We start from the raw sequence: 14,261 nt of genomic DNA, 5'->3' as shown, positions 1-14,261 counted from the left end.
ATTATGCAAATCAGATTTTTTTCTCCATGAAAAGATCAGAATTGGGTGGTTCAGACTGGGATTTGAGTCGCATTCAGCTGCTGTGTGAATGAACTTTAGTCTGTTTGGATTCTGGTCTGGATTAACTACATAGATTACAATATGAATTCATAGCCTACTGCTACATATTGTTAGAGATAAACTAGACGTAAAATCCCCTAATGAACCAGTTAGTTGTTTATAATCAGATTTTATTCAACATTACCAGATTGTTCAGGCAGGAAAGTCTGAACTACCTAGTTCAGTTTGCTAAATGAATAAATCGCTAAAACATTCTCGCCTGACAATTTATCAGTTGCTTTTAAATGTAGCCACTCTTTTCCTGCAGACAGGTGTTGATTTTTCTTTATTTTTTCCCACATTGTCTGGCACTGTATTGATTGTGTAGCTTCATGAATTTGACAGAAGAGAGCGGTCGCATGCAGTGACGTATTTCTGCTCCTCTTCAGGACACTTTCTTCTACTCGCTGGTGTACGACCCGACTCAGAAGACCCTGCTGGCCGACAAGGGAGAGATCCGAGTGGGGCCGCGCTTTCAGGCAGACGTACCTGAAATGTTGCAGGAGGGTGCGTCGCAGTTTGTTGTTTGAAATTCACTTGGACATTTTGGTTTCTCTGAAGCAATCGTGCTCCAGTTCGCTCTGTAAGAGGCTTCCTTTGTGTTGCAGGAGAGGCAGATGACAGGGACCAGTCCAAACTGGAAGAGAAGCTCTGGGATCCAGAGTGTCCTCTGACCGACAAACAGATAGATCAGTTCCTAGTGGTGGCGCGGTAGGTCACCTTTCTGCTCAGATTGCTGCCTCATGGTCATATAAACCCAATCTGCTGTCAGAAAGATCAAAAATCCTGGCTGAACTAAGTTGTTCAGCTGTTTCTTATGTACAATGTTTATTTTCTCATTTGATTTAAACATTTATAGAACAAATGTAGACTATAGTCTGTTTTACATAAAGCATATTTCTGGATGAATAGTGTTTAGAATTCGGTAGTAACTCGTTACATTTACTCGAGTATCCTGTTGGGGAAAAAAATTACTTTTAGGAGTATTTTTACTACACTGTTCTTTTTACTTGAGTAATTTTATTATAAAGTATTGCTACTATTACTTGAGTAAGTTTTGGGTGAAGTTACCCACTGAGTAATTTTACTGAATAAAGAACAAACCAAACATTCACCAGACACAGAGCTGCAGTTTTTAAGTTTTATATCGAAAGAAATTGATTTGGAAAAATGTTTCCTTTGCCTGATTTTGTAATTATGTTATTTATATGAATTATTTTCATTTTGGTCCTTTTAAAAATTCCAAAATGTCCACACATTTTGGTCTGTCTGATGCTGTATTTTTAAATACTAGATTTTTTTTACTTTTCTACTCCTCCTGGAGTAAGTTCTTGGCTACTTTTTACTTGAGTAAATTCATCATCAAAGTAGCGGTGCTCTTATTTGTGTACATGTTTTGTGTATTTCTAGTGAAATTGGGGAAAATTCCACCCGTTCGCTTTTATTTCACGAGTTTCTTGTTTGTCGTTGGGTTTTTTCAGAGCGGTCGGGACCTTTGCGCGAGCGCTGGACTGCAGCAGTTCAGTTCGACAACCAAGCTTGCACATGAGTGCAGCAGCAGCCTCTCGAGACATCACACTGGTGAGTTGGACACGCTTTCTTTCTGGAAACGACCCACCATTTTCACTCTATAAAGGCTTCAATCAACAAGATGCACTTTGAGTTCAATCCTAATCAGATTATGGTATCTGGGATGAATGTTTGGATGATATAAATGCTTAAGTTTCTGTTGCATTCAATACTAGTGTCTCTATTTAGGAACCGGCAGGATGCTTTAAGTGTCTTAATGTTTTAGAAGAAGCTCTAAACGGTGCTTCTGTTTCTGTCACGCTGCTGCTTTCTAAATAGGATTTCATCATAACCCTCGTTCTCCCTTAGTTCCACGCGATGGACACGCTGCACCGCCATAACTACGACCTGTCCAGCGCTCTGAGCGTTCTGGTCCCGGCGGGCGGCCCAGTGCTCTGCAGGGATGAGATGGAGGAGTGGAGCGCCTCGGAAGCGGCCATGTTTGAAGAGGCTTTGGAGAAATATGGGAAAGACTTCAATGACATCCGACAAGACTTTGTAGGTGTTTGGTTTGTTTCCTTACTGAATTGCGACCTTGGTGTAAATTATGTGCAAGTTTAAAAGTTGATCTGCTGTGAGAAACTTCAAAACCTTCGCTGATTTTAAACGGAGCACAGACTAAGTTTTATTAGGGCTGCAGCTAAGGATTAATTATTCTGACGATTAGTCAATTAATCTGATAAATCTTATATCTTTTTTATTACATTATTAGAAATAACATCAAACATGAAAATAAACATTTTATTGCCGTAAAATGCATTAGAAGCATTCATTTAGTGCATGCTTGATCATTTGTAGCAAAGGATGCATCTGCAGCTAAAAAATACTTCGGAAAGCTCATCTCTTTCTGCTTGATTTAACATAAAGTCTGACTTTTTTTGTCTTTATCGATTAATAAATGGTTGCAGACGGTTCTTATTTGAAGATTTTTAACAGAATTTGAACCAGAGGAATCTAAAACTATGACAAGATAAATATGTTGTTTTTTTATCTTAGATGCAAAACATCTATATCTTTTGTACATTCTTGGATTGAAAGAGTATGTTGTTCTTTCAGCAAGTAGCCATTTTTTGAGTTTGTATACTCTAATTACTAAATTAGTTGATTATTTTAATAATTGATTTGTCATGAATAATTTTATTCATTGTTTCATCCCTAAATTTTCTGAATGTGCAAATTTTCCAGTTTTCCCTCTCAATCCTCGTCTGGACGACTCTTTCATTTTCTAATCTCTCTCTAATTGAACTTCAAAAATACAACCAGGATACAATTGAATTAGGGCGGCTGCAGCAGGTGCTCATGAATACGTATTAAGCATGTGAATCACTGCGCGCGTGTCGTCGTCTGCGGCCAGAAGCGAGCGAAGTCAGACGCTCCCAGCCTTTGTGGTCACGACGTCTCATGAATAAACATGAACGCTCTGCGCCCAGACGGCAGGAACATGAGGTATTAATATTATTAATTTGCTCTCCGTCTCCCTCTCCAACCTTCGCTCTGTGTTTGGCTCCTCCTGCGTCGTGAAGCTGCCGTGGAAGTCCCTGACCAGCATCATAGAGTACTACTACATGTGGAAGACCACAGACAGATATGTGCAACAGGTGAGGCTGCTGCACTGATTTGTGTTTTTTTTTTTTTTTTTGAGATATTCATCTTCTCTGTGTTAATTAGCTCAAAGCTGCTGTGTGAAATTACAGATTATGTTTACCGTGTTCATGCAAGACCAAAAACAATCAGGACCCCTGGCAAATGAATAAAAACTCCACAGGGAGCCTTTTAAGCAGCTTATAATGAACTCAAAACAAACTTTCTCCCTGCAGCCGAGCTGTTTGTGCCACATGAAGGTTTTACATTTACGCTCGTCATCTTCAGTGCTTTCCCTTACAGAATGTCTCAACAAAAAGGCTCCAAATGTAGTTTCTCACCCCCAGGGAGGGATTATTGATTCGAGTTCAACTTTGAAAACTTCGGCTTTAACTTTTCAAACTAAGTTATGGCTTGTATAAAACTTTGCAAGCCTGTAAAACTGCGTTTGAAAGTCTGTAGTGTAGAAATTTGGTCTAAAATTTTTGTCTACGACTTTGGAAAGCCATAAATGTAAAAAACATGAGCTTCTACCCAGTCTGGAAAAGGTTTCTTTTGTCTTATTGCTTACATTTGTAATTCTGTATCTATAATTTCTCACAGATTTTGAAGTATTGAACGAGAACTCACAGAAAACAGAAGATCTGAGATGGAACTTTTTTAGGCATTTTGAAAAAAACAAATTTAGGATGATAGTGTATTGGTTTCTGTTCAGAGCGACTTGTTGTTTTTTGATTTCCTATTGAATAAATTCACTCTGTGTTTCCACGAGCAGAAAAGGCTGAAGGCAGCCGAGGCAGAAAGCAAGCTGAAGCAGGTTTATATCCCCACATAGTAAGTTTCCTTCCTTCAAATTAAAATGTGAAATTAAATGTTTTTCATATTTTGTGTGTAATGAAAGTGCAGCGTTTTCACATCGCTCTTCATCTTTACAGCAACAAACCCAACCCCAACCAGATCTCGATGACCAACGGTAAAATGGCGACTGTGAACGGAGCGGGCCCCGGGGCCTTCCATGCAGCGGGAGGCGGCCGAGCCTGCGAGAGCTGCTACAGTGAGTTTGGTTTGTCCACATGAATCCAGAACAAAACGCCAAGAAATGTTTAAAGTTTTCCGCTGGGCGACAGAATGTTGTTTGTTTGATGACGATGTGTTTGGCTTAAAAAGAAAAGTCCTGAATTCAGATAGTTTCCATAGAAAGTTTTTATTTATTATTTTTGGAAAAATTACGATATTTTTTTTTTTTTTTACATATAAGATAAATATTTATCATTGTAAGTTGTTTTATAAAGAATCTGTAGTCAGTGGAATATTTTCTCTATTCATCGATTAATTGGATAAGAAAACTGACCCATTCTACCGATTCTTCATTTAAATACTTGCGTGTATTTTATGCAATACTGTACATACATAGAAATACAAATAACTCAATTCTTTTTAAATAAAATAATAATTTTTGCATAAATTGAATATGTTTAATGTGTTTCTAATACTTTATAAAATAAGTTTAAGTGGCTAAATGAAAAATCTGTAAAATGCACCAATTTTTTGTATCTAATTAATCACCAAAACTAATTAATTACTGAAATATTCATTAGTTGCGGCCCTAATTGGCAGCTGTTCAGAATGGTGCATGCAAGAATATTAACTGAAAGTTGAGTGAAAGGAAAAAGTCCAGCAGCTGTTGGCTCTAATTATAAAAGTTACCAAAAATAAATGCTTAAAATATGGTTAATCTAGATTACATGTCTATTTTTATTTGAGTTATTGACTTATATTAACCTTTTGATAATTTACTGACCTCTATATTACAGTAACATGAACGGACAGAGGAAATGCATTTGTTTATCTTTTGTCCTGCCTGCTGTGTGAACAGCATTTCAGATGTTTACTAGTGGAGTTCAAATAACAGCTGAATTATTTAAGGCACTGTGGACAGGTGTTGATTCTTCCAGTGCGCTCCGCTAACTGGATTTATTGCGTTTTGTGCGTTGAGCAGCCATGCAGTCGGCCCAGTGGTACTCCTGGGGGCCTCCCAACATGCAGTGCCGCCTGTGCGTTTCCTGCTGGATGTACTGGAAGAAGTACGGCGGTCTGAAGATGCCGAGCAGAGCCGAGGCCCCAGAGGAGAGGACCTCCCCGACTCCTGCAAGCAATGTAAGTTCAAGATCTTGTGTTACAAACTTGGAGGCCCGCCGGCCACATGTGGCCCGCCAAAACGTTTAACGTGGCCCTCGAGACTCCAGAGGGATGCATAAGTGGAAGCAAATCAAAGCAGTTTTTATTGGTTTTCTGCCAAGTTACAGAAAATCGATTGAGATTGTGCTAATTCTCATAAACTCAGCAGACCCTCGCACTGATACATAATTGCAAATTCGACTGCAACTAATGATTGTTTTAGTAATTATTGATTATTCTGATGATTAATTGGATAAAATAGATGGTACATTCTAAAGATCTTTAATTTAAACCCTTCTTTAAATAACAAAATATAACAAAATTTTAAAAGATAAAATACATATTTATTGCCTAAAATGCTAAATCAATCCTAATTATGAAATCTAAACTGCATGAAGCTAAAGTTTTGCTAAAAAGTGTTTTTGTCTTGAATGCAAAATATTTATTTTTTTGTAGTTTTAGCTTAATTACTGCTCTGAATTTCTTTCTTTCAGCAAATTACCTTTTTTTTAAACTGCATACTCCAGTTAACAATTAATCTATTATATGATTAGTTAACAATTATTTTAGTAATCGATTAATCACTATTAATCCGATTAGTCATTTCAGCCCTATACTAAATTTTCCGAAATAGTTAAAAACATCAGATTTAAGTGACTCCTAACTCCCACCTGCAGGTGGCAGTATTTCATACTCACCTTTACTTCGTGTCAAATATACGGCAAGTAACTGAAAGCGCAAATATAGCAAAACTTCTTGCAAGTATTTCTAATTTAGCACCACAAAATCAGTCATTGTGATTACAAAAACAATGTTCAATATTATGTAATTTTAAGATGTATTTATCAAATGCAGATAGTGCTATTTATTAATATTTTTACAGCTTTTTTTAAGGTGTTTTATGTTATACATTCTGGGGTTCCCCCAGAAAGCTTGCTTACCTCAGTGGTTGGGCAATCGGCAGTTATTCATCCAGCGGCCCGTCATGTTTTTGAGTTAAAAAATGTTTAAAGTTGACAGGAATTTTGAAAATATCACTTGATAATCATGTGTTATTGGAAGATTAATACCTCAACACTAAGTATAAAGTCTTTAAAAATGCAAACATCTTCAAAAGACTTAAATAAATAAGCAATGCTTAGCCTGGTGGGGGCACAAGTAAAGCCTGGTGGCCCACCAGGCTTATAGAACACTGTGGGAAACCCTGCATTCTGACACAACCAGGCCCAAAATGTCCTAGATCAACAAAATGAGCTTTAAAACTCAAAGTAGTGGCCATTTGTAATAAAAAACATTACATGAAGAATTGAAGCAAAGCAAAAATATTTTAATCCATGTAGAATAAGCAGAAAATCATTCATTTGTAAGAGTGTGAAATGTACCGATGCAGTGTGTCTGTGATATCTCCAGCTAGCATCAATTATTCAGCGTACTAGCAGCATATTGTAGTGAGTTTCACATATTGGACGCTAATAGGGTCACACAGTTTCTCAAGGCCTTTTGTAATGGAGGAAGCTGACCATTTGTAACAAAGAAAATCGCCTCACAGGCGAGGACTGCAGCTTCATCTGCATAAGCGGTCAGCATAATGTGAGACGAGTTGGTATTCAAAACCAGTGGTATTAATCATATTAGCGCGGTAGCATACTGGGAGCCCTGGTTGTGATGGATGTGATTGCATTAGTTCTGATGGAACAACATAAAGGTTGTTTCTGGTGCTCAGAGTTGGTTTTTTAAGAGCTTCACAGCTTCTAGTGGTGGATTAAATTACAGCGTTCCAACACAGACTTCAATCTGGAATAATCTGGATTGACGGAGTCCTTATTTCCTGTTGGATTAAAGTGATAAAGAGCTGCATTCCTAAAAACAAACAAGAAAAAGCAACTGTTTTAAATCTGGTGCATAGAAATGTTTTAATATGTCATCCATGGATCCATCCATCCCTCCATTAATTCACTGTCATCCATCCATCATTCATTCACCTATTCATCCCTCCATCCGTTCATACCTCCATTTATTAATCTACCTCAGTCCTTCTGTAATTCAGCCATTCATCCATCCATCCGTCCATTAAATAATTTATTAGTTGTTTCTCTACATAGTTCTGTCAGTCTCTTCTTCATCATCAATCCATCCTTCTTGCCATTTATTCATGCTTCACTCTGTCATTTTTATTCGTCCATTAATTTGTCCATCAATGTGTTTATTTATCGATGCCCACCTATCCATCCATCAATCTTTTCTTCATTCTTTCCATCCGTCCATCCATCTGTACTAAGTCAGAGTCTGGGAAAAGTGGTGTGAAAAATATGTAGGAGCCCAGGAATCAATGTTTCTGTAGAAGAAAATCACTAATAAAACCAACTTAACTCATTTTAATCCTAGTCTGTAAGCTTTTCTTCTGCAATTTTTTAGTCTTCTGACCTGCTTACCACTGACTTTGGTACAGTTTAAGATAACAAAATGGCAGCCTGACAGTTTCTTTCCTCCTCTGTCCGTCCAGGAGTCGCGCTCCAGGAGTCACGTTCCCCGCCAGTCCAACCACATGGTACCGATGAGGAACAGCGGCAGCCCCAAGTCCTCCATGAAGACCAAGCAGGCCTTCCTGCTGCAGGCCACCCGCCTCACCAAACTGGCTCGGCACATGTGCCGGGACATCATCAGGCTGCGCCGTGCTGCGCGCCGGCCCTTTGTCCCCATTAACTGTGGGGCCATAAAGGCGGAGTGTAAGAGCTCTTTCAATTCCTCCTAACTTCTGCCACATACCCACACACACACACACACACACACACCACCCTTCCTCTTCTCTCCTCACCCCAATCTCCCCACCATCGACCACCATCGCTACCCTCGTTTGTCTCATTCTGTTTTTATTATTATTGTTATTATTATTTTGTTTTTGTATTCTCCCACCCCCTGTTTCCAATAAAGGCTGCCTGTCCTCATAACTGAGTTTTGATCATCTTTTCATTCGTTTTTTTTTTTGTTCATTTTCTGTTGTTTTGATCTTTTAATTCAGATCTAGTGGTTAAAACATTCATTTTGCACACTCACACCTGCAACGACAGAGAATCTTCAAATAAGTAACAATATTATGATAACTTCCATCAGGGGCCGTGTTGTTGTCTGAGCCGTATCTTTGCAGGAGTTACATGTAGAGAAAATGTATTTTAGTAAGAAGCTCTATTTTGCATGGCGCCATCTGTGCTGTCATGACTCAAACGTAAATGTTGGCTGTAAATACTGAACCTCAGCTCCGCCATTTTGTTTCTTTTGCTCATGCATCTCCTCCTTTCTCATGACTGTATGTGTTTTTATTTGTATTGGAAAAGATGAACTGTGATTGGACGGACTCCTGAGTATTCATACCTCTGGTTCTGTTTCACATTCCTGCTACAATTCAAGCACAATCACCATCAGCTTTATTTAGATTTGATCTGAAGTTATTTTTGGTGATCTACCTCATTTATCAGTCTGGTGTTTTTACGTTTAACTCTTGCTGTAGGATGGCTCTACAGGTAGCTCAACCCAACACTCCCATTCACCTTCAGAGAGATGGGTCAACTCAAACAAAATACCAAATATAGAATTTTACTTTATTTGTGAAATTTCTCCTCATCACCTGCTGAAACATTCACCAGCCTCCATTGAATAGACGGTTTATAAAAATAAATTCTCATTTCTTTCATGTTTTCTGGACCAAAGAGTTTTGCAGATAAAGGTTAGGGCCACAAAAAAGAACGAAATTTTATTTTAATGTCAGAATTAGCTTTGTTTCCCCCTCAGAATTCAGTTTTTTTTTGTTACTTTAATCAGAATCAGAAATGTTTGTTTATGCACCACCAGCATAGATCTACTCTTAAATCTGGATAAATGAATAAATGTGCATTTATCTACATTTATTCACTGTGGATAAATGTAGGTTTTCAACATAACACTGTGGCGTAGAAATATTCAGATTAATCACATAAATGTTCTTGAAAAATCAAGGAAATCTTTAAAGTTTCTTTTCTAACAAATTTCTGAGAATAATTTTAATGCTTGAGTTTTATCTTGCAGTTTTCCAACTTTTGGAGATCAGAAATTTACTTTTTTTTTCTTGAAAATTTCTGAGACTGAGTTTTTATTTTTGTGGAAATTTACGCCTTATTTTTATATGGTCCTAATACGCCGTCACAGACAACATGAGAATGTTTGGTTATTTATTTGTGTTTTTACACAGATTGATACAGAATTAGAATTTTGACATTAAAGCCAAATTTCTGAGGGAGACAAAGTCAGAATTTAATTACAATTTTTTTGGTGGCTCTAATCTACTTCCGTAGCGTTTGAGACGTCATTATTGCAGATCAGTTTGGAAGCACAAACAGTTCACACTGAAGTCAGACATAGGCAATATTTTAAAGTAATGTGAGTGACCACACACAAAAAAAAAAACTAATTTCAGAAAAAAAAAATCATATTGGAGCAGATGCAGTGTGAACATAGCCTGAGTTTCTCCCCTGGAGGAGTCGGCCTGACTTTCTGGGGAAAAGGAAATCACAGCTTTTATTCTGACCCATCGACACTGAAAAAACAGAACAAGTGATCCAACTTAAATATTTTGTGTTAATGGGTCACAAGGAATCAAATTAAGTTAACCCAAGTTAAGTTATTTCTTTTATTGTCAAGTTAAACAAATGTAAATAAATTAAGTTAGCCAAACTTCATTAAATTACTTGTGACCAGTTAGCACAGCTTTTTAATTTTAGTGCTCCATTCTCTTTTTTTTCAGTGTACTGTGCTCCTTACACTGAAAAAACACAAAGTCTTACAAAGTATTTTTGGTCTAGTCTCTACTTCAAACTTGAAATAAGCCAAAACTAACCTAAAAGTAACTTTGAGCAAGATATAAAGGCTTGTTTTAAGTAAATAATTCCTTAAAATTGATGAAAAAAGTACTTGTTCCATTGGCAACAAGTAGTTAAACAGCTAAATAATAATCCATGTTATAATTACTTATAATATGGGACATTTATCGGCCAATAGAACAAGTACCTCATCAATATTAAGGAATTATTTACTTAAAACAAGTTTATCTTGCTGAAAAGTTATGTTCAAGTTAGTTTTTCTTATTTCAAGTGTAATAACATATTACAGTTGAAATAAGTGTAATATGTTACACTTATTTCTAGAGGACCAAAATTACTTGGTAAGAGTTTGTGTTTTTGCAGGGGTATGAATACTTTTGCAGGGCACATGAAGTGTTTGCTGCATCACCGTCTCACCCACCGCAGGACGGACCGCCTTCTCATGTCCTGTGTTCAGATCATGCAATATTCATTTGAAACCATCCTGAAGCCTCGTCTGTCTTGTAAATCCTGGAGACAGGATTTTGCCGTCTTCCTCTGTTCTCCGCTCATTTTCCTCCTCCTTTGATTTTCCTTTCATTAACTGTGTGAATGTGAGGGATACATCTCCAATAAAGTCAGTCCTGAAAGCATTTCCTCCGAGTCCTTGTGCTTCATGTGTCTGTTTTGTGTCCATCAGCAGTTACAGGAACACACACCAGCCATCCCCCCCATGCATGCACTCTCATGCACATCCAGCTCCTTTTGTGACTCCCTCACCTTTTCATCTACATGTCTTGCAAGGCATTTCTTTCTGAGTGTGCATGTATGCATGAATCCAGATCTCAATTTTGGTTTTTCACGCTCATGCATCGCAAATGCGTCAAATTAATTAAAGGGAACGACCGATACAAAGATATACATATGTGTGTGTGTGTGTTTGGTTTAGACATGTTGAGGGTGTCAGAAGGGCAGGGGACCCGGCTACCCAAAACCAGAGCGGCCCAAAGGAGCACTCTGACCAGTGTCCTGCAGTTTCTAGGTAAACGCTCAGTGATATCAGCCCGAACTCCGTCCGAACTGCGTCTGAGCATCAATTATTCAGGCGGTGTGAACGAGCCAGTTCATGCAGCTCCAGTGTGTGGTGTCTCTTCCAGAGTCCCGGCCCATGGCCCACGCCCCTCGCTCCCACCGCACCCCAGGCCTGCAGACGCCTCCGCCTCGCCGCCTCCTCTCCTCTCTCCCGCACGGACCCCACGGCATGCTGGGAAAACGCAGCTACCACCACCACAGCAGGGCTGACCCGGAGAGGCGTTCAGGTACAAGGGAGGAGTTTGTTTGTTTGTTTGTTTGTTTGTTTGTTTGTTTGTTTGTTTGTTTGTTTGTTTGTTTGTTTGTTTGTTAAAATCAGGCTATCTGAGATCATTTCAAGAACGTAGGAGACGGAAGGGGAGAAACCCACTCTTACTGCTTTATAAAATTAATTTAATTAACTTTTGCTGCTAAATTGGAGCCACCTCAGCAAAAACCAGTCAACTTTTGACTCTGTTCAGTAATTTGATAGATTTTTTTTTAAGTTAAATGTTTGTTTTTTTGCTTGAATTTAAAAAGGTAGTGTTTAATAGCAGCTTAAAGCAGAAAGATGGATAAATTAATTAAATGAATCTAAAAAATGATTCACAATTGAGTTTTCTTGTACATTTGTGTTTAGAAGCTTAACAAACTTTGAACCTTAAGGACTTAATTGATGTGTTTTTGTCAGATTAAGAACTTGGTGCACAAATAAAATTTGTTTTTATGTTATTTTCTTGAATTCACACACAGCAAAAATTACACATACAAGTATACCAGTTTCTCTGGTTTTACTTTTTATAGGTAGCTATATGTTTGAGTAAAATTAATATTGTTCTTTTAGTCTATGAACTACTGACAACATGTCTCTGAAATTCCAAGACAAAATTTAGTTTTTATTTGCAGAAAATGAGAAATGGTCAAAATAACAAAAAAATATGCAATGCTTTCAGACCTCAAATAATGCAAGGAAAACAAGTTCATATTCATTTAGAAACAACAATACTAATGTTTTAACTCAAGAAGAGTTCAGAAATAAATCTTTGGTGGAATAACCAATGGGGTTCAGTTCAGTTGTCTCAAAATTTTTTCTGGAGTTATATATTCCCATCAAGTTTTCTGGTATTTAGCAAATATAAATAATTTTGCTAATTCTATCTAAGCTAAAACGAGACAAGTTTGGTCTGATTTAACTCCAGACTGTGAGAGAAAAATGTTTTTATGTAAATATCTGGTGCATGTATGTATACATATTTATTCTTGTGCCACCATTTTTATTTTTTATTTTTTGCAGAAAACCCTGGTTCAACAGGAGGACCTCTCATCGTAAGTGAACGTCTTGTTTTTCCTTCACATTTTCATCACTGTTTGTTGTAGTAAAACCATCGTAACCCATTGTTCCTGCAGCACAACGGCCGCAGCAGCAGCGGAAACACCAGAGGAGGAGTAATGATTCGTAAGAGACGTCCCAACTGGATCGATGCTCCCGACGACAGCTTCTTCCTCGTCACCCGGGAGACCAGGTAAGCAAAGGTGACCCTTTATTGACACATGATTGTCATTATTCTGTGTGTGTTTTTGCATTTCTCACCTTGTAAGGCCCATTTTCACAACAGATGCTACTCTGTGAGGACCCACTGCTCATTAAGTTTTCACTTCCTTGGATGTTTTATCTTATTTATTTATTTTTTTCAAAATAGACACATTTTGACACATCATGATTGATTTAGAAAATAAATAAGTAGAATAAAACATCCAGGGTTTGAAAACTTTTTATAGGCACCAAAAAAATCTATGCTTCTACATTTGGTTTAATCAAAAAGCAAAACGTTTGGCTGCTTGGTGTCACCAGAGAGGGTCGTAAAGGTCAACATAAACCATAAGGAGAAAAAAAAAAAACACTTGTAAAAAAACATCATCAACAGGAAAATGGAGATGTTTCTTCAGGACTTGCATCTCCTGGGCTTTGTGGGACATCATATCTGGGGAGATGCTGGTCAGTCGTGTAAGTTTGCAGAAACAGCTGGTGAGTCACATCGTTTTATTTTCAGCAAGGTCAGGTGGGATCAACACATTTTTTACTTTATATTCCAATATTTTTCTTTTTTTTCCCCCATCCCTCTAATGTGCTTCCTGGTTTTGACTCTTTAGATCCTATCTAGACAATTTCAGAGCCCAGAACAAAAGGCTTAATTCTTAATCTCGTGATCTCCTCAGCGTCTCTTTCACAAGACACTAGTGAAGGATGGACACGTTTAGCTGATGGATTTCTGCCACTGATGTCATTCAATCACTTTCCACTTTCTTCTGCCCTCAAAATGTCCACTTGAACCACTTAGGAGGATGAAAATGAGCACCATTTCATGCCATTAGCGCAGCTTGTGATGCATCAACATCATTTCAGCTGCAGAGTAGCCGCTCGTCATTGTGAGGGTGTGACATTAGCTTTTAGTCCAGAGCAGCTCGATGCGTTTCGCCGCAGCGTAAGAGACCCCCATGCGGGACACTAAGGATGATTCTGGTTTACCAAACTGAACCAGCAATAAGCATGAGCTCTCAGCAGAGTTAATAATAATTCAAAAAAGAAACCAAGCAAGAAAGAAAGTGGAGGTTGGGTAAGGAGTCTTTTGTTTTCAAGAAATGTATAAACTGCTGTGCTTTTTTTTTTTTTTTTTTAGCTTTTGGTGTTTCCCTGTCTAAAAACAAGAGGTGGAGATAAAAAAAAATACACAAGTTGATATTTATTTCCCTAAATCATCACATTGTTAAAGAAGGTTACAAAAATAGGTAGAACATACATAAAATTTTTATATTTCTTTATTTTTCTGCATTTAATTCAAATTGAAAAGTACCTTATTTATCCCAAAGGGAAATTGACTGTTGTTGTAATTCAAATCATTGAAATATCTTACAGAGTTGTGGATGGTGGTGCAG

General features: G+C 37.7%; 1 protein-coding gene across 1 annotated transcript in view; it reads left to right on the top strand.

Moving 5' to 3' along the window:
• mta3 (metastasis associated 1 family, member 3) overlaps positions 1-14,261 on the top strand; it is a 32,773-nt gene that overhangs the window by 10,342 nt on the left and 8,170 nt on the right. Inside the window, exons 6-18 of the mRNA XM_008437070.2 lie at positions 489-606; positions 708-810; positions 1,581-1,680; positions 1,978-2,166; positions 3,192-3,266; positions 4,025-4,083; positions 4,185-4,303; positions 5,249-5,406; positions 7,931-8,153; positions 11,206-11,298; positions 11,414-11,575; positions 12,622-12,653; positions 12,735-12,850. Coding sequence (XP_008435292.1) covers positions 489-606; positions 708-810; positions 1,581-1,680; positions 1,978-2,166; positions 3,192-3,266; positions 4,025-4,083; positions 4,185-4,303; positions 5,249-5,406; positions 7,931-8,153; positions 11,206-11,298; positions 11,414-11,575; positions 12,622-12,653; positions 12,735-12,850 — 1,547 coding nt within the window. The remainder of the gene's footprint in view (positions 1-488; positions 607-707; positions 811-1,580; positions 1,681-1,977; positions 2,167-3,191; positions 3,267-4,024; positions 4,084-4,184; positions 4,304-5,248; positions 5,407-7,930; positions 8,154-11,205; positions 11,299-11,413; positions 11,576-12,621; positions 12,654-12,734; positions 12,851-14,261) is intronic.

The sequence above is a fragment of the Poecilia reticulata genome, chromosome 19, assembly GCF_904066995.2.
Source record: "Poecilia reticulata chromosome 19, P_reticulata-male-v2, whole genome shotgun sequence".
NCBI classification, from domain to species: Eukaryota; Metazoa; Chordata; class Actinopteri; order Cyprinodontiformes; family Poeciliidae; genus Poecilia; species Poecilia reticulata.
This window is presented reverse-complemented; position numbering and strand designations above follow the sequence as displayed.